Source organism: Dreissena polymorpha, chromosome 4, assembly GCF_020536995.1.
Source record: "Dreissena polymorpha isolate Duluth1 chromosome 4, UMN_Dpol_1.0, whole genome shotgun sequence".
NCBI classification, from domain to species: domain Eukaryota; kingdom Metazoa; phylum Mollusca; class Bivalvia; order Myida; family Dreissenidae; genus Dreissena; species Dreissena polymorpha.
In genome coordinates this window covers 26,339,718-26,360,891 of record NC_068358.1, presented here as the reverse complement: position 1 = coordinate 26,360,891, position 21,174 = coordinate 26,339,718, and the positions used below count along the sequence as shown (strand labels likewise).

At 36.6% G+C, this 21,174-nt stretch overlaps 1 protein-coding gene across 1 annotated transcript; it reads left to right on the top strand.

Moving 5' to 3' along the window:
* The first annotated feature begins 1,253 nt into the window (after positions 1 to 1,253).
* On the top strand, positions 1,254 to 20,496 carry LOC127878301 (cerebral cavernous malformations protein 2 homolog). The gene is made up of 8 exons (XM_052424821.1): positions 1,254 to 1,277; positions 3,597 to 3,740; positions 9,944 to 10,027; positions 11,088 to 11,186; positions 12,676 to 12,763; positions 14,881 to 14,927; positions 19,629 to 19,767; positions 20,471 to 20,496. Exons 1-8 carry the CDS (start codon positions 1,254 to 1,256, stop codon positions 20,494 to 20,496), a joined length of 651 nt encoding a protein of 216 aa, XP_052280781.1.
* Positions 20,497 to 21,174: the final 678 nt, after the last annotated feature.

Here is a 21,174-nt window from a genome sequence, read left to right as displayed (position 1 = left end):
AGTATATATTCAGAGTATATAATGTAAGAAAAGATAATACAGATAAAGAACAAAATATTACATATTTAAATTAGGAATAATAAGAATAGATACATAGTTATAGGAAGAAAAGAGAGAGATAATCCCAGCTGGTCATACAACTGGCTGGGCGTGAAGCCCCTTGTTAAAAATGCAGCGTCGCTAGCTCCCTCTTGAAGGATATCAAAGAGGGGGCCTCAGCTACTGTGGCTGGTAGTCTGTTCCACACTGGGATGGTTGTGGGGAAGAAACTGAACTTGAAGACATCTGATGTTGTTGAGTAATGTTTGTATGTTTCTGTGATCCTTGCAACAAGTAATATAATTACTCCCAGTCATTTATAAGTTTTACAATGCCCTAAAGACTCAAATTGTAAAGACTGTGCGCTATTCTCTGTAGCCTGTATAGGAGATGATCTAAATCTCCTTATGAATACATCTGAGATTTTCAGTTTGTTAGTGAAATAATTTTGAAAACATGTATTTGATTTGTTAGTTTATAGGAAAATGTCTATTCTTAGTCATGACAACATGAACTTTATTTGAATGTTGAATATTTTGGCAATTTGCGCACTAGATTCATCTTCCCATAGAAATCTGTTGCCTTTAATCTGTGGTTCTTGTGGAACTAAATAAATAATTATTAGTTTCTAAATGCCATGTTTATATATCAGATGAATTACTGAATAGGAAATCATATTTTAGTTTACTTTGTTTCAGAATTTCTTTTTTACAATGAAATCAATAAATATTAATTATAGTCACAACAACAAAAACACCACTGTCTGTCCTTATTTATCATCACATCGGGTATTTCCACAGTAAATAGGTAAGACAGCATTATTCAAACATGAATTAACAATGATCTGACATACCGTCAAAAGAAAAAATCTATTTAGTTTATATCAGTTTAAATAATGTAATTTAATACACAAATGAATAATTATCACAGTTATTGTCGAATAATGTCCATAATGGTTCTTTTAGAATCAATTTAATTGAGAATATTCCTTGAGTCTGACTGCGTAAATAATCAAAGTAAATGTGCGCAACCTAAAGAATTATGTCAATATTGATTACATTTTCCAAGAATCCACAAACAGACAAACACTCTAAACCTAAAAAGTGTCACTGTGAAGAAGTTGAAAGAGAAATTTTGTGTCAAGATAGATTTTTGAGTAGATTTGGGCTTAAAATGATGTCTTCCATACTTTTTAAAAATGTATTTCATTAATAATGCTAGCAAGGCAGATTTTACAAGTAGGTTGCACATATGTGCTTGTAAGCAAAAGCCAGAGGGCATTAATGCAATACCCCGAGAATAGAGGACCTGAGAGAATACCGGGTTAGAGTATTTAATGTTAAATGTTTCTTATTGGTCTGGCCCTTCTGATTGATTGATACTTTGACATGTTTAAAAAAAATGAAAGTAAGAAAATTTTGTTTGTGTTGTTCTGATGTTTACCAAAATGTAAGAAATTAAGAACTTTTAACACATTTTTAGCTCGACTATTATATATGAAATATATATAGTGGAGCTATCCTACTCACCCTGGCGTTTTCGTTTCCGTGCAAATGTTAAAGTTTTCGTACCACCCCAAAAATTTTCAATTTCCCTTGACATATTGCTTTCATATTTTGCATACTTGTTTACCATCATGACCCCAACCTATAAAGAAGAGCAGACAACTGTATCAAGCATTTTGACAGGATTATGACCCCTTTTATACTTAGAATATGCATATTATTGATAAATCTATGTTAAAGTTTGCGTACTACCCCAAATATTTCCTGTGTCCCTTGACATATTGCTGTCATATTTTGCGTACTTTTTAACCATCAGGACCCCAACCTACAAACAAGAGCAGACAACTGAATCAAGCATTTTGACAGAATTATTGCCCCTTTATACTTAAAATATGCATATTATTGATAAATTAATGTAAAAGTTTGTGTACTACCCCAAATATTTCCTGTGTCCCTTGATATTTGCTTCCATATTTTGCATACTTGTTTACCATCATGACCCCAACCTACAAACAAGAGCAGACAACTGTATCAAGCATTTTGACAGAATTATTGCCCCTTTTATACTTAGAATATGCATATTATTGATAAATCTATGTTAAAGTTTGCGTACTACCCCAAATATTTCCGGTGTCCCTTGACATATTGCTTTCATATTTTGCATACTTGTTTACCAACATGACCCCAACCTATAAACAAGAGCAGATAACTGTATAATTGAACATTTTGCTTAAATTGCCATAACTTCTTTATTTATGATCATATTTTATTAATACTTTGACAAAACAACACTTACCTGAATACCACAATGAATTCCACCCAAACAAAACTCCACGCCCCAACCCAGAATCCCTGCCCCCCCCCACCCCCCCCAATTTTTTTTCCTTTTTTTTATTTTTGAAAGATCATCTTATAAATGACCACACCCCACATTATACCCCCCTCTCACCCCCAACCCCCCGAAAAAAAATTAAAAAAAAAACCTTTTTTTTTTTTTAAAGAATGTCTAATAAATGACCACACCCCACATTATACCCCCATCTCAACCCCCCTACCCCCCCCCCCCCCCACCCCCCCAAAAAAAAGATTTTTTTTTCCTTTTTTAATTTTTGAAAGATCGTCTAATAAATTATTGAATATGAACAATTTCCCCATGATGACTTATGTTATACTGTCAAGCACTCGAATAGTTGAGCGCGCTGTCCTCTGACAGCTCTTGTTTAACCCACGAGTAAACCCTAAAAAATGCATACAATTATATGGAGTGTGATTTAAATAATCATCATACCATATTAGAGTAAACATGACCTACTTTCTACTGAACATGACCTACTTTCTACTGAACATGACCTACTTTCAACTGAACACCAGTGCTGAAATCATGCAAATGATCATTCTAATGATTTTTTATAAATGCAAATTAATTAGCTTTTGAGCATTCTAGAAGTCACATTAATCTTCTTCATAAACTTTGGTCAGAACTTTAATCCCAATTATATCTCAGCTTGGTTGGAACTGGATCATGTTGAGTCAAAAATGAAGGTCAAAAGGTCAAATTAAAGAAAAACTTGTGAACACTAAAAGTCATATATATTGCCAAAGCTTTAACTAACTACTGGTATGTCCGACCATTTGCTCCATTGATATTGGTCAATTAACATGTTGTATTTCAAAACAGGGTCATCTGGTATCAATTTCTAGTTCACTGGTTCAAACACTCTTAGGCTCTAGATTTTTTTACTAATCATCATGAAACTTGCTTAAAATATTTTCTCATATTGTATCATCGTCAGAATTTAAAGGATATGTTTGTATACAACAAAAGCTGATAAAGCTTTAAACAGTTTAGTTCCTTTGGTTCTCAGGTGAGCTACAGTCAGCCTTTGTTTTTGTGTGTGATTTGTGTGTGTGTAGTTTGTTCTCTCCTGTTATAGTTTTTTTATATGAGCAATGTCAAACTGAAATAGGTCCCTTTTAACACACTTGAACATATGTAAGCCAGTATATCTATCTGTATATGGCAGTACAATAAACATTCCATTTGTGTTTCAGATGTGGGGCTCACGGGCCTCAGTTAACTCTCTTCTAGAGAGCCGCCGTCCACTGCGCCACATAGCACTGACCACGACAGGACTTGACCATGAGATGACCCTGCTGCAGGACAACCCTGACCACCGGGTAGAATTTGAAATAAAGGTACCTTTAAGCGAGAACCTGTCTCTTAAGCCATTATCTGATGGCATTTTTGCAGGCTGGCCAGGAGCTACCATTTCTGTTTAAACCAAAAACCTTAAATGAAATTATAGTGAAGAGGGTAGCTTCTGACCAGACTGCGCTTATGCATATGGCATAAGACCCATTTTTGCATGATGTGGCTCATTTTACTTTAGTTTGTTTTGTGTTGTTGCATTACACTTTGGTGCTAACCCATCATTGTTTCCAACAAACATTATGCAATATTGTCTTGTTTTTTTCTCTACAAACATGCTTTGATGTCAATCCAACTTTGATTTGATCACCAGAATGTCTTCAGTGCTTGGTATAATCAATGGTAACATTCAAGTGCATTGCAGTGGTACATCCATCACGATGTCTCTTTGAATTACTTTTCTTGATTTATAATGATATTATTTTGGTAGATATGCTAAAAGTGTTTTATGTTGAGCTTGCTTCAATACATATAGCTCTTCATAAGATGTTACAGTTTATGTTTATTTTTTTCAGGGGGTGGGGGGGGGATCTGCCACTGTGTTGAGAAGACTATTACATTAAAATCTAATGTCAAAGCTATCCTGATATAAAGTCACAAATGTATACATTTATCCATCTGACATACCAATAGGTTGGGGAATTCGCCTACTCTGTTGGCAGTCATGGTTGGGTAGTGAATATGATGTACGCCCAGTGATCATGAGGGCCCAGCTTCCAATCCCAATGTGGTTGCTTTCTCAAAATAACATCAAGATATTATGTTTCTTAAAACAACAAGTTCTGGTTTTACGAGGAAAAAAGGCGAGGAAGTGTCTCCATGAGCATTCTTACTTTAGTTTAACCAAGCTAAAAAAAAAAAAATATATAAACTATCAAGACAGTTGAGGATTCAAGTCTTCTACCATTTAAGTTCTGATATGACTGGCTTCCTACTCAGCTAATTAAAGAAAAAAGTTCCCTTTTCTACTAAAGGCCAAGCATAATGTAAAGCAACTTCAGTAATGTCCTTTGAGCCGGAGCAGGTACCTTTCATTGTAAGGGTCCACACTTCTTTAACCTCTGTGCCTTTCTTTCTTGTTCTTCTTCTCTTTCCTCGCTTTTAATTGAGTCTGGACGCAAGGATTAAACAGTTGGCTTTCTGTGGAGCTCCCAAATGTTCATACAGCTTCTTCAGCAGGTTTATAGGTTCCACCCATAGATTTTCTGTCAGTGGTGGGTGGTCCCTGGATTCCTTTAGAATGTGTTCAATATTTATGCCCCCCTTCGAAGAAGAGGGGGTATATTGCTTTGCTCATGTCGGTCGGTCTGTCGGTCCGTCCACCAGGTGGTTGTCAGACGATAACTCAAGAATGCTTGGGCCTAGGATCATGAAACTTCATAGGTACATTGATCATGACTCGCAGATGACCCCTATTGATTTTGAGGTCACTAGGTCAAAGGTCAAGGTCACGGTGACCAGAAATAGTAAAATGGTTTTTGAATGATAACTCAAGAACGCATATGCCTAGGATCATGAAACATCATAGGTAGATTGATCATGACTTGCAGATGACCCCTATAGATTTTGAGGTCACTAGGTCAAAGGTCAAGGTCACGGTGACCCGAAATAGTAAAATGGTTTCCGGATGATAACTCAAGAACGCATACGCCTAGGATCATGAAACTTCATGGGTAGATTGATCATGACTGGCAGATGACCCCTATTGATTTTGAGGTCACTAGGTCAAAGGTCAAGGTCACGGTGACCCGAAATAGTAAAATGGTTTTCGGATGATAACTCAAGAACGCATACGCCTAGGATCATGAAACTTCATAGGTAGATTGATCAAGACTTGCAGATGACCCCAATTGATTTTGAGGTCACAAGGTCAAAGGTCAAGGTCACGATGACCCGAAATAGTTAAATGATTTTCGGATGATAACTCAAGAACGCTTTTGCTTAGGATCATGACACTTCATAGGTACATTGATCGTAACCCGCAGATGACCCCTATAGATTTTCAGGTCACTAGGTCAAAGGTCAAGGTCACAGTGACAAAAATCGTATTCACACAATGGCTGCCACTACAACGGACAGCCCATATGGGGGGCATGCATGTTTTACAAACAGCCCTTGTTTTTTCTTGCCCCACATGGGTACTTTGGAGATGATATCAGGCACAGGGATCATATTTATGCCCCCCTTCAAAGAAGAGGGGGTATATTGCTTTGCTCATGTCGGTCGGTCGGTCGGTCGGTAGGTCGGTCGGTCGGTCCGTCCACCAGGTGGTTGTCGTATGATAACTCAAGAACGCTTGGGGCTAGGATCATGAAACTTCATGGGTACATTGAACATGACTCGCAGATGACCCCTATTGATTTTGAGGTCACTAGGTCAAAGGTCAAGGTCACGGTGACCCGAAATAGTAAAATGGTTTCCGGATGATAACTCAAGAACGCATACGCTTAGGATCATGAAACTTCATGGGTAGATTGATCATGATTCGCAGATGACCCCTATTGATTTTGAGGTCACTAGGTCAAAGGTCAAGGTCACGGTGACCCAAAATAGTAAAATGGTTTCCGGATGATAACTCAAGAACGCATACGCCTAGGATCATGAAACTTCATGGGTAGATTGATCATGACTCGCAGATGACCCCTATAAATTTTGAGGTCACTAGGTCAAAGGTCAAGGTCACGGTGACCAGTCTTCGAATTAGCCTATAAGCCCGAAGCCCGAGTCGATTCTTGGGCCGGTCGGTCGATCCTAAATGCTAATAAAATAGCCCGATCGGTCGATTAAATAATTGAGCGTCATATCAATAACCTGATTTATACGCGTTTTTAAGAAGCACGTTTAAATTTGCTATTTAAATGCCTAAAATGACGTTTTAAAGCATGCGGCCGCCATTTTTCTAAACTGTCGTGTAAGCATCCGGGTATGTTGCTATTTAAAGTAATGATGCAATTGACGCCCAACCAAGATGAGGTTATTCAAACTGAACATGTGTAGATCACGTTCCGGGATGTTCGCGCATCGGGCACTTCGTAATGTTTTAAAATAATGACCAATCTAGAAGCGTATTTAATTTGAGAAGCGTTTTCCGAAAATGTATTTATAATTCATGAAAAATGGACAAGTAATTTTTTCAATAAAAATTAAAGAGTCTGTAAGGGATATTGTACGCATTGGGTTAAAACAAATTGATACTTATTACAGGTAGGTTTCCATGTGTTTTAATCAATTATTTTTGCGCATTAGAATAAGTTTTTTTAATGTATTATTAATAATTGTAGTACTTTCGTTTATTCTGTAATCTCGTTCTGCTACGTGACCTATTTTGCTACTTATAATCTGTTTACGAATATACAATACTTTTCACGGTTGACACATGCTTATCAAAACATCGGGAGTAAATTAAAGAAGCAGACATTGTCACTTGTAGATTGGGCAATTAACACACCCAGTGGCCTTTTGTTCTGAAGTCACATGCCGACAATTCAGAAATTCACCGGCGATTGTCCTAGTAATAATACGATAATAATCTGTTATTTTAATAGGCTGATGTATTTTTGAAGTTTTTCGGATATTTTTTAAACATGATAATAATTCGCTTTAAAATAAAACAAAACACCGGTCAAACTGATTAATGGAATCATTGAATGAGAACATGTGTAATAATAAAGTTACAATAAACAGCATAATTATCTGGTGCATTTTGTATAAAATGCATTTCAAAAGGAAACATTATACCCTTTATTACTGTAATCACATGCATCTGTTTTTACTAATGGAAGTAGATTTTCTGATTGTTAATAACTATTTTGGTGTTCCTGGCCAAAAAAGTCATAAAATTTAAATTGACCTCCTCGGGCTATTGAACATGTCTTCGGGCTATTCAAAATTCCATCGTATTAGCCCGAAGGGCTATTTGGCTAAAATATTTAGCGTGAAGACTGACGGTGACCCGAAATAGTAAAATGGTTTCCGGATGATAACTCAAGAACGCATACGCCTAGGATCATGAAACTTCATGGGTAGATTGATCATGACTCGCAGATGACCCCTATCAATTTTTAGGTCACTAGGTCAAAGGTCAAGGTCACGGTGACCCGAAATAGTAAAATGGTTTCCGGATTATAACTCATGAACGCATACGCCTAGGATCATGAAACTTCATAGGCAGATTGATCATGACTTGCAGATGACCCCTATTGATTTTGAGGTCACAAGGTCAAAGGTCAAGGTCACAGTGACCTGAAATAGTAAAATGATTTTCGATTGATAACTCAAGTCGCTTTTGCCTAGGATCATGACACTTCATAGGTACATTGATCGTGACTCGCAGATGACCCCTATTGATTTTCAGGTAACTAGGTCAAAGGTCAAGGTCACAGTGACAAAAATCGTGCTCACACAATGGCTGCCACTACAATGGACAGCCCATATGGGGGGCATGCATGTTTTACAAACAGCCCTTGTTTTGTCGGTTTTGTTGGTCCTAGACCGATTGAGGCCATGAAAGACCGATTGAAAATCCCAAACAGTCGGTCTGATTCTGTTTGCTAAAATTCCCATGTCATGAAATCGATTACACAGTGAACACCCTAACTACATTCTTATCTCGATTAGGTGTGATAAACCATTTGCTGCAGTCTCTTAACCGGTCAGGACCAGATTATTGCACGTCAGCCGACTAGTATCAGAGTATGGCCCCAAGGAGCGAAGATTCGCGCGGCTGTGTATTAGTCACGCGTGAATAACCCCGTGTCAATATCAATCGATAATTTCACTGGCTTATAGCACAATCGGTCCGTAACGTGTACTCGTCCAGGATAAAATCGTTTACAGTTACTTCGGAGATACAAACCTCGATGTTATCCTCGTGGAAATTGTGCATTTCATGCATGATACAGTAAACTGTCATATAAACAAAGAAGAAAATCGGATATTCTGCAATAATTGTGGGCGGACCTTATACACTGAAAGCACGGGCTGTAATTAAACAAAATATGCCGATACATTTTCCACCACTGTAATAATTCGGCATTAAATAAATAAAAGTCGCGGATCTGATCGACAGAACAGCCGAAAGTTGTTCTTATGGGCGGAACTTCACATAAAATATTACACAAGAAAAAATAATATGCATTGTAATAAATCTTCAGTAAAATTTGTGTTAGAATCAAAATAATTCGTGTTCTTTATTGTTTGTTGTTGAATAACCCACGACCGAAAGTTTAGATGCGTGGTTTCAAATAATTTAATCCCTACGCATCTTAACTATCGGCCGTGGGTTATTCGACTACAAACTATAGTATAACGTACATGAATTATTTCTTAACTATTTGGTTTTGTTATTGTCAGTAACAAACCTAAACACAGACATTTGTTTGCTTCAATGCATGTTTGTAAGCTATTATCGAGTTGACAACGATTTGAAACATCTGTATAGATTTACACAGACTAATAATATTGACAACGATGAAAAACAGTCTAATAAAACAGCACACGAAACAACAAATGTCAATGAAATAGCAAATGAGAAAACAAAATGAGAAAACTCGTATGTTCCGTTTAAAAATAATGCCTAAGGGAATTTAACTTGTACATTTATTATACCATCTTCATGAATAGCAAAATCAATGGTATATTTTTTAACGTAATTTGTCATGACTTGGGATATAAATTTTCGGACACTTTTTCCCATTTAAATCCGGACCGATTGATGTTGCGGGAAAATATGATCCCTGATCAGGCAGGATCTCTTTTGCATGTATTGGTTTAGTGAAGTGTGCCCTGTTTGCAGCGAGATGATCTCCTGTTCTAGTCTGGTCAGTTGATGGGAGATGTCATGTGGCTGTTAAGTTGTGAACATGCACTTAATGATGGTGTTCATTTCATCTAGACAGACTCATTTCTGCTTTTTTCTTCGTCCATGTCTTTCAGTTCCTGAGGGAACTGCGCTTAGTACATGTGCATAAAGTGTCACCCCAGAGTATCCTGTGCATTTGGCACAGGCTTATCAGGATAGACCTTTAATTGAATTTTTGTTTTAAAAAGTCTCCTTCACCGAAAATGCAGTCCATCAGGAAAGTGTCATCCCTAATTAGACTGTGCAGACTGTACATGCGAATATAGTATGACATTTTACCCACAGCATTTTCTTAGCCCAATTTTCGCAGAACAAGGCTAATATTTTCAGTACCTGGGCGATATCCCAGGAGTGCCGGGGCACACAGACACAACCAACAGAACAGAGGTCTTAAAGATCATAGACAGGGGAAAGGTCAGTATAATAAAAAGACAGAGAATAAGACAGAACGATATATGAACAGGGCATAGGTCACAACAATAAATACACCAACAAATGGTTAATACGATAAAAAAAAGTGAGTGAATATCAGTGCTTAAGAAAAAAAGAGATAAGGTTAGATTGATAAAATATAGCAAGAAAAAAGATATTACAATAAATATGCAGGGAAAAGGGTAGTAGGTATAGTCAGAGATGAGTTCAGAGATAAATGTACAAGGAAAAGGTCAGTCAATAAATAAACAGACAAAAGGTTAGTGGATAAATAGGCAAAGAAAAGGGCGATACATTGAAGAGAAAAGGTCAGTTGATAAAATAATCATAGCAAAGGTGGATAATAGGACACTGAAAAGGTCAGGCAATAAGTATAGAAAAGGTCACTTTATAAATAAACAGTAAAAAGGTCAGTGTATCAAGAAAAGTCAGTAAGTTCAACAAACAGAGGAAAGGTAGGTATAAAACATATACAGTAAGAAGGTAAGTATGTTAAATGTACTGAAGAATATAATTTATATAAATATGCCAAAGAAAGGACATTATGAAATAAAAAATATACCGAAGAAACGACATAATAATAAATTTTAAAAAAAGTACTCAATAGATTTTAAAAAATGCCTGTTGCTCTGGGAAGTATATTCCATTTTAGTCGAACCAGAAATTTTGATCACACTGAAAAGTGCAGTAATCCATAAGATTCATTCTTGTATGCATCAGTCTTTGCCATACCTTTGAAGAAGGCTTGTCTATTACTTTTTTTTACTTTAAACTCAAGCTGACAGCTCTGCAGTTAGATTTTGTTATCTTCATATGCTTTTTGAAAGTGCTACTCAAACGTCTCAATTATGATATTTAACACCAATGTAGCATTACATAATTATATGCATTTATTGCCATGGTCGTATGAAATTGGTTATTACCAGTAATTGAAATCTTGAATTGATATAAATGCCATGATATTCAAAAACAAAATTCTTTAATGATACATACATGTAACTGACCTAGTTTGTTGCTTTAGACCAGAATTGTTATGTTGTAGAAGCAGGGACTTGTACCTCTACAGTTGAGCACAGATCAGGACGCTGTGCTGCACCTAGGTACAGAGTCCATCAAGATCACCAGGCGCGATGGGGCAGAGGTAGGTCACATCATATATAGTATATTCCAAAAAGATCTATCAAACTTTTAAAAAATGTCTCCCCCTATTTATTATGCCCCCCTTCGAAGAAGAGGGGGTATAATGTTTGGCACATGTCTGTCGGTCAGTCTGTCCGTCGGTCCATCCATCAGATGGTTACCGGATGATAACTCAAGAACGCTTAGGCCTAGGATCATGAAACTTCATAGGTACATTGATCATGACTGGCAGATGACATTTATTGATTTTCAGGTCACTAGGTGAAAGGTCAAGGTCACGGTGACTCGAAATAGTAAAATGGTTTCCGGATGATAACTCAAGAATGCTTAGGCCTAGGATCATGAAACTTCATAGGTACATTGATCATGACTTGCAGATGACCCCTTTTGATTTTCAGGTCACTAGGTCAAAGGTCAAGGTCACAGTGACTCGAAGAAGCAAAATGGTTTCCAGATGATAACTCAAGAATGCTTACAACTAGGATCATAAAACATCATAGGAACATTTATCATGACTGGCAGATGACCCTTTTGATTTTCAGGTCACTAGGTCAAAGGTCAAGGTCACAGTGACTCGAAACAGTAAAATGGTTTCCGGATTATAACTCAAGAATGCTTACGCCTAGTATCATGAAACTTCATAGGTACATTGAATATGACTGGCAGATGACCCCTATTGATTTTCAGGTCACTAGGTCAAAGGTTAAGGTCACAGTGACTCGAAATAGTAAAATGGTTTCCGGATGATAACTCAAGAATGCTTACACCTAGGATCATGAAACTTCATAGTGGTACATTGATCATGACTGGCAGATGACCCCTGTTGATTTTCAGGTCACTAGGTCAAAGGTCAAGTCACAGTGACTCAAAACAGTTAAATGGTTTCCTGATGATAATTCAAGAATAATTAGGCCTAGGATTATGAAACTTCATAGGTTCATTGATCATAACTTGCAGATGACCCCTATTGATTTTCAGGTCACTAGGTCAAAGGTCAAGGTCACAGTGACAAAAAATGTATTCACACAATGGCTGCCACTACAACTGACAGCCAATATGGGGGGCATGCATGTTTTATTTTTATAATCGTTAAAAAAACCTTTGCAATCTGATGTCTTCATCTTGTATTTAGCGCAAAAATAAAAGCATTGATAAAGTTTTATATGCAGATACATGTATGCATTACATATGAGCAAACGAATGGTCTCATATGAAACATTTACTAGAAAAACATTATTTCAGTGTCCGTCTTGGAAAATGTTGTTTTATGAATGCGCATAAAGTGTCTTCTAAGATTAGCTTGTGCAGTCTGCTCTTACCAAATAGGGACAATTCTTTCTGCTTTATTGGTTGTTTTTGTTCAAATGAAAAAAGTCTTTGTGAATATTCAGTTTAGGCGGAAAGTGTTGTCCATGATAAGCCTGTGTGCCACACACATGCATTATACCCCATGTACCCAGAGTGAGCTCATTTCAATGTTGCCTCTCTAGGATGAGCTTCAACACTACAAGCTGCATGACATCGCTCAGGTGTGCTATGTGGACGAGGATGGGCAGCATATACTGGCAGTCACACATGGTACGGGAATGGTTGTAAATGTTTGTTAACCCTTTCCTGTTCAGATATACGCATATACTGGCAGTCACACACGGTAGTGGAATGGTTGTAAATGTTTGTTAATCCTTTCCTGTTCAGATATACGCATATACTGTCAGTCACACACGGTAGGGGAATGGTTGTAAATGTTTGTTAACCCTTTCCTGTTCAGATGTACCCATATACTGGCAGTCACACATGGTAGGAGAATGGTTGTAAATGTTTGTTAACCCTTTCCTGTTCAGATATACCCATATACTGGCAGTCACACACGGTAGGAGAATGGTTGTAAATGTTTGTTAACCCTTTCCTGTTCAGATATACCCATATACTGGCAGTCACACACAGTAGGAGTATGGTTGTAAATGTTTGTTAACCCTTTCCTGTTCAGATATACATTTTTACCCGTTTGTAGTCCCTTAGAAAATCAAATGAAATTTAAGACTTTTCTTACTAGATTTAGTTTTTAAAGGCTTCATTCCAACCCTAAGATACTGATAAACAGCATCAAACTTGAACAGATTGCAAGTCACTTGCAGGCTGTTCTGATTTTATGCTGGTTGCATAATATCCATTTTCACTTTGCTTTATTAGTGGGAAAGGGCTAACAAAACCATTTCTTTCATTCATTAGGAGAGTCAGAAACAGATGTGAATGCTAAGTTCAAATGTATACTGCTGCCAAAAACATGTTATTTCTCAGTTAATGGTTTATGTCATATGCGTGATACGATATAATAATAGTTTATATAAAAGTCAGTAGGTTGTGCCAATCCTGGTTTGTCATTATCAATTAGTTGTGTCATATATTTTATGTCATTATAAATCTTGGGTTCAATCAAAGACTGTGGTTCAGTACCAATAATGGTATGTTTTAAGCAGACAGTCACAGATAAGTGTGTATGGAATCATTAAATTAGGTAATTAGCTGATTTTATTTCAAACAACATTATTTCATGGAAAGGTTTGTTAGTGTTGACAAAACCTGATGATGTTTCTATGTGAGGTCTTATGGTCTCATGTGAGCGCCTTGGCCCTTTTTTGTTTTGTGATCATCTAGCTTTCTTCCTTATATTCATTTTGAGAATACTTACAAACTTTCTTTCACATGCCTCAAAAATGTAATATAACCAGCTGTTAAAGGTTGTTTCATTTATTAATGGATCAAGCATTTTAACAAAGGGGGTAAAAATTTTACAACCAAGATGGTTTACACCCTTTATTACTTTTATTTATCTTCACTTTTCAGCCCTGCTGCTCACTTTACAGCCATGTCTGCAAGAAAATGATAAGTGTTTATTTCGTATTAATATTCGCTCTTTATCTCGACTTTACTCCCAACGAATATTCTTAGTGGGAGCTGAAATTTTTTGTCCCGCTTATATATTTTGCAGCAAGTAAAAACGAGATAAAGAGTGAATATTTATATGATATAAACACTAATCACGTTCTTGCTGATATTGCTGTAATGAAAGTAATAAAGCGTATAAAATGGTGAAAAATACCTCTCTTGGCATGTACATCCCCATCTTGTTTGTGACATGATTACCCCCTCTAAGTTGCCAATGGTATTTAGTTTACCCCATGTGAAAAAATATTTCACTGAATAGTGTACACTGATGTTGCTATAATTTTGCTATGGTCATGTTACTTGATGTGTGATGTTAAGTTCTTTTTATAAATAATTTCTGTAGAAATTCCACAAATTGCATCAAATGTTTAGAAAGGTCAACACTGTGCCGTGAATGTTAGATCACCCATGGTATTTATCTAGCTAATTACAGATGTAATTATGCTTTCTCCATGTGACCAATTTGTTTTTAGTGAAAAAAGTATTGATATTGAATTGCGATTTTTACAGTTTTGATTTGTTTAAATGAATTTGATGACTCTTTAACAATATATAGTGCGCAAACTTTTGTTACAATTATTAAGGTAAGGAGTAAATTAATGTTTGGTTATAAGCATTATGATATATAAGTTAACTGGTTTTCAGAATACCGAGGGAAACATACCTGTATTTGGGAAATTTTTAGCATATAAACATAAAGTGAAATAAAATGATTTGCTGTGGATTTAAATAGAAAATGATTCTTTCAGGCACCCCAGAAATTCTCAACATGACAGTGCTTCTCTGTGATAGTCAGGTATGTTATAAGTGATCGTCTGGAAATCTCACGTATTACTTGAATTATCATCTTTTAATTCAGTATGGATGCAACCCTGCGCTTGTAAAACTTGAATTATAATATTGTAATTTAGTGTAGATGTGACTGCTGGTATAATATTATTATCAACCATGCGTCATTAACTGACCAATGAGAGATTTTGTTTAATAAGAGTAGCAAACTCGCTTTCAGTGATCAAAATGTGCACAAGTTCCTAAGCACTGCACTGGTCAATTTTAAAGAAGTCTTGCTTAGATTATTTAAATTTAAAGCCTTGTAACAGTTTTGCCATCTTAAGTAATCATATAATGATATAGTACTTGTGCTGACTTGATGGACCTGCTGATTTCAAAGACTAAAGACTTGCAGTATTTATATGAGCCTTGTTCTGGGAAAACTGGGCTGAATGCATGTGCGTAAAGTGTTGTCCCAGATTAGCCTGTGCAGTCAGCAAGGCTAATAAGGGAAGACAATTTCTGCTTTTATGGAAGTTTTCGTTTTTTTAAATCATCTATTTTTTTAATGAAAATTATGAGCTATTGTCATCACCTTGGCGTCGGCGTACGGTTAAGTTTTGCGTTTAGGTCAACTTTTCTCATAAAGTATCAATGCTATTGCATTCAAACTTGGTACACTTACTTACTATCATGAGGGGACTGGGCAGGCAAAGTTAGATAACTCTGGCTTGCATTTTGACAGAATTATGTGCCCTTTTTATACTTAGAAAATTGAAATTTTTTAATTAAGTTTTGTGTTTAGGTCCATTTTATTCCTTAAGTATCAAAGCTATTGCTTTCATACTTGCAACACTTACTAAATATCATAAGGGGACTGTGCAGGCAAAGTTATGTAACTCTGACTGGCATTTTGACAGAATTATGTCCCTTTTTTATACTTGGAAAATTGAAAATTTGGTTAAGTTTGTGTTAAGGTCCACTTTTTTCCTAAAGTATCAAAGCTATTGCTTTCATACATGCAACACTTACTAACTATCGTAAGGGGACTGTGCAGGCAAAGTTATGTAGCTCTGACTGGCATTTTGACGGAATTATGAGCACGTTATACTTGAAAATTTGGTTAAGTTTTGTGTTTTGGTCCACTTTACCCCTAAAGTATCATAGATATTGCTTTCATACTTGGAACACTCGCAAGCTATCATAAGGGGACAGTAAAGGACAAGTTGCATAACTCTGGTTGTCATTTTTATGGAATAATGGCCCTTTTTTGACTTAGTAACTTTGAATATATGGTTGCATTTTGTGTTTAGATCCACTTTACTTCTAAAGTATCAAGGTTATTGCTTTTAAACTTCAAATACTTTCATGCTATCGTGAGGGTACTGTACTTGGCAAGTTGAATTTTACCTTGACCTTTGAATGACCTTGACTCACAAAGTCAAATTATTTAATTTTGCTAAAATTGCCATAAATTCTTTATTTATGATTAGATTCGATTGATACTTTGACAAAACAACTCTTACCTGACATACCACAATAGACTCCACCCAAACCATCCCCCACGCATGGCCATCACCTTTTTTAATTAAAGATCATCTAATAAATGATCACCACACCCTCACACTATACCCCCCCCCCACCCCAAAAAAATAATTTTTATGCCCCCGGTAAGGTGGCATATAGCAGTTGAACTGTCCGTCAGTATGTCAGTCAGTCTGTCTGAAAAAACTTTAACATTGGCCATAACTTTTTCAATATTGAAGATAGCAACTTGATATTTGGCATGCATGTGTATCTCATGGAGCTGCACATTTTGAGTGGTGAAAGGTCAAGGTCATCCTTCAAGGTCAAATGTAAAATTAATGGTTTCTGTCTGTCCGAAAACTTTAACATTGGCAATAACTTTTTCATTATTGAAGATAGCAACTTGATATTTGGCATGCATGTGTTTCTGATGGAGCTGCACATTTTAGTGGTGAAAGGTCAAGGTCATCCTTCAAGGTCAAATGTAAAATTTATGGTTTCTGTCTGTCCGAAAACTTTAACATTGGCAATAACTTTTTCATTATTGAAGATAGCAACTTGATATTTGGCATGCATGTGTTTCTGATGGAGCTGCACATTTTAGTGGTGAAAGGTCAAGGTCATCCTTCAAGGTCAAATGTAAAATTTATGGTTTCTGTCTGTCCAAAAACTTTAACATTGGCAATTAACTTTTTCAATATTGAAGATAGCAACTTGATATTTGGCATGCATGTGTATCTCATGGAGCTGAACATTTTGAGTGGTGAAAGGTCAAGGTCAAGGTCATCCTTCAAGGTCAAATGTCAAATTTATGGTGTCTGTCAGTCCGAAAACTTTAACATTGGCCATAACTTTTTCAATATTGAAGATAGCAACTTGATATTTGACATTCATGTGTATCTCATCGCGCTGAACATTTCGAGTGGTGAAAGGTGAAGGTCAAGGTCATCCTTCAAGGTCAAATGTCAAATATATGGCGTCTGTCCGTCCGAAAACTTTAACATTGGCCGTAACTTTTTATGTCCCCCACTATAGTAGTGGGGGACATATTGTTTTTGCCCTGTCTGTCTGTTGGTCTGTTGGTCTGTCTGTCTGTTTGCGCCAACTTTAACATTTTGCAATAACTTTTGCTATATTGAAGATAGCAACTTCATATTTGGCATGCATGTGTATCTCATAAAGCTGCATATTTTGAGTGGTGAAAGGTCAAGGTCAAGGTCATCCTTCAAGGTCAGAGGTCAAATATATGTGGCCAAAATCGCTCATTTTATGAGTACTTTTGCAATATTGAAGATAGCAACTTGATATTTGGCATGCATGTGTATCTCATGGAGCTGCACATTTTGAGTGGTGAAAGGTCAAGGTCATCCTTCAAGGTCAGAGGTCAAATATATGTGGCCCAAATCGCTTATTTTATAAATACTTTTGCAATATTGAAGATAGCAACTTGATATTTGGCATGCATGTGCATCTCATGGCGCTGCACATTTTGAGTGGTGAAAGGTCAAGGTCATCCTTCAAGGTCAGAGGTCAAATATATGTGGCCCAAATCGCTTATTTTATGAATACTTTTGCAATATTGAAGATAGCAACTTGATATTTGGCATGCATGTGTATCTCATGGAGCTGCACATTTTGAGTGGTGAAAGGTCAAGGTCAAGGTCATCCTTCACAAGGTCAAGGTCATCCTACAAGGTCAAACATCATATAGGGGGACATTGTGTTTCACAAACACATCTTGTTTATATTAAAGATAGCAACTTGATATTTGGCATGCAGGTGTATCACATGAAGCTGCACATTTTGAGTGGTGGAAGTTCAAGGTCAAGGTCATCCTTCAAGGTAAAAAAAAAATTAAAGAAAAATTTAAAGCGGTGTTCTCATGAAGCTGCACATTTTGAGTGGTGGAAGTTCAAGGTCATCCTTTAAGGTCAAGGTCATCCTTAAAGGTCAAAGGTCACAATAAAATAAAATCAAAGCGGCGTTCTCATGAAGCTGCACATTTTAAGTGGTGGAAGTTCAGTGTCATGGTCATTCTTCAAGGTCAAGGTCATCCTTCAAGATCAAAGGTAAAAAAAAAAAATCAAAGCGGCGTAATCATGAAGCTGTACATTTTGAGTGGTGGAAGTTCAAGGTCAAGGTCATCCTTCAAGGTCAAAGGTAAAAAAAATATAAAAAAAATATTTAAAAATACAAAGCAGCGTTATCATGAAGCTGCACATTCTGAGTGGTGGAAGTTCAAGATCAAGGTCATCCTTCAAGGTAAAAAAAAAAATTCAAAAAAAAATCTCAAAGTGACGTTCTCATGAAGCTGCACATTTTGAGTGGTGAAAGTTCAAGGTCAAGGTCATCCTTCAAGGTCAAGGTCATCCTTCAATGTCAAAGGTCATTTTTTTTTTCAAAGCGGCGTTCTCATGAAGCTGCACATTTTGAGTGGTTGAAGTTCAAGGTCAAGGTCATTCTTCAAGGTCAAGGTCATCCTTCAAGGTCAAAGGTAAAAAATAATAATTTCAAAGCGGCGTTATCACGAAGCTGCACATTTTGAGTGGTGGAAGTTCAAGGTCAAGGTCATCCTTCAAGGTCAAGGTCATCCTTCAAGGTCAAAGGTCAACATTTTTTATTTCAAAGCGGTGTTCTCATAAAGCTGCTCATTTTGAGTGGTGGAAGTTCAAGGGTAAGGTCATCCTTGAAGGTCAAAGGTAAAAAAAATCAAATCAAAGCAGCGCAAAAGGGGGCATTGTGTTTCTGACAAACACATCTCTTGTTTTTTTTCAAACATGGTTAAAAAACACAAATATTTCTTTTTATTATTTTATTTTTGAAATACTGTCCAACCATCCCACCCAAGAATCCCCCCCCCCTAATTTTATTATTTTTTTTTGCATTTTTTTGCATTTTTGGAAGATAATGTAATAAATGACCACACCCCACACTATACATCCCTCTCCACTCCACCCCTCCCTCCTTTGTGATTGAAATTGAGATAGGTCCCTACACCTTTAAAAAGAAAAATAGATGAGCGGTCTGCACCCGCAAGGTGGTGCTCTTGTTATGAAGTCTGTCCTAAGGAAAAATCCAGTTAAGGCAGGAAATGTCTTTCCTAATGAATCTGCACAGGCTAATATGGGACACTTTATGCACATGCATTAAACCCCCTTTTCCCAGAACGATGCTCATGTTATCTACATTTTGTAACCAGGAGCAAGCAGAGGGTGTCCACTGTCTGTGGGGCTACTGCTTCCAGCTGGTCTATGAGGACGCAATGATCAAACTCATAGAGGATACCATTGACTCAACTATTGACGTATTTGACCCCAAGACTTCCACTCCTGGCACAGGTAATATGAAAACTTCTTGTCCTTCAGGTTCATAGAACCATAAACAAGTCAGTTGACTGTACCAGTGACTCAGAGAATTCTCCCCCTTTCTAGTATAAAAACAATTTTACTGAGCTTTCTGGGTAAACTGGTCTAAAGGCATTAGGGTAAAGTGTTGTCTCTGATTAGCCAGTGAAGTGCACAGGCTAATAAGCCACAACATTTTCAACCTAAACTGGATTTTTGCTGAGATAAATATCATTAAAGCACAAAGTGTCGTCCCTGCACAGGCCTATCTTGAACAACACTTGCACATGCATTCAGCCCTGTTTTTCCAGTGCTAGGCTCATTTACTGCACTATTGACTCACATGATCTAAACACTTTCTCCTCTGGCATGGGATACAGAAAGATTTGTGCTAAACCATGAGCACCTTAGTTTGTATGTATTTATGTTATGTGTCGAAAGATTAGTATAGCATCTGTGGCATGCGTAGTTTTTTTGTACAGATAGAGCACCTTAAGTTCTGCTGAATTTTATTTCCATTGAAGTCATCAACAGTGTTTACTGTGTATGTCACGGTTAAAAAAAGATCATAAAATAACCATGATTAACTCATGGGTTACTGTGATAGCGATTAAAATATCTTATAAAGGGTATGTGGTGAAATTATATTTGAGGTCATTAAACACCTTAATATAATTGTTTCTGTTTCATTTTTTAGGATCAACGAAAAGCACGTACATGTAAGTTATTAAATTTCACTTTTTATCTTGACAATCAAACAATTAGTCTTAGCTATTCTACTCACTAAAATGTTGGCGTCCTCTTAATGCTCTGGTCAAGGTCAACTTGCTACATCTCAGTATCACTGTTCCTATAAAAGGTGTTCAATCAAAACTTAAGACATGTGTTCAGGGTCATTGTTTGAGGTCAAAAGCAAAGTTCCATAACTCTGACCTGGAATGTAATAAAATTATGCCCCATTGTTATGCCCCCAAATCGAATGATCAGGGGCATATTAACTGTTTCTACAAAAGGTAATCTATTGAAACTTCTCACATGAGTTTGGGTCATTATGTGGAGGTCATTTACAAAAATCCATACCTCTGACCCTCAATTTAGCTGAATTATGCCCTCTGTTGTACTTAAAACATTCTTGTTAACATTTCAATGCCACTAATCTATATCTCTCTTTTTTACTGCAGACGTGAAAATAAAATGATACATACATGTATGACATTGTGTACCGGTTCTTCATGAATATTCACTGACCATGTCAGACCTATAACCTCGAAAGGCCTTAAACAATGATTATGCCTTCTTTTGTACTTAGAAAAGTCTGATAAGGTTTGCATGCAAGTTGAAATTCATATTCAAGTTTGCCTGCAATAAGTACATATTTCTTTAAAGAAAAGCACACATTTT

Excerpts from the sequence above, each read along its gene's own strand:
- LOC127878301 (XM_052424821.1), top strand. The coding sequence starts at position 1,254 with ATGCTAGCAAGGCAGATTTTACAA. Across the intron at positions 1,278-3,596 it reads TAGCAAGGCAGATTTTACAA|ATGTGGGGCTCACGGGCCTC; the intron begins GTAGGTTGCACA and ends TTTGTGTTTCAG. Across the intron at positions 10,028-11,087 it reads AGATCATAGACAGGGGAAAG|AAGCAGGGACTTGTACCTCT; the intron begins GTCAGTATAATA and ends GTTATGTTGTAG.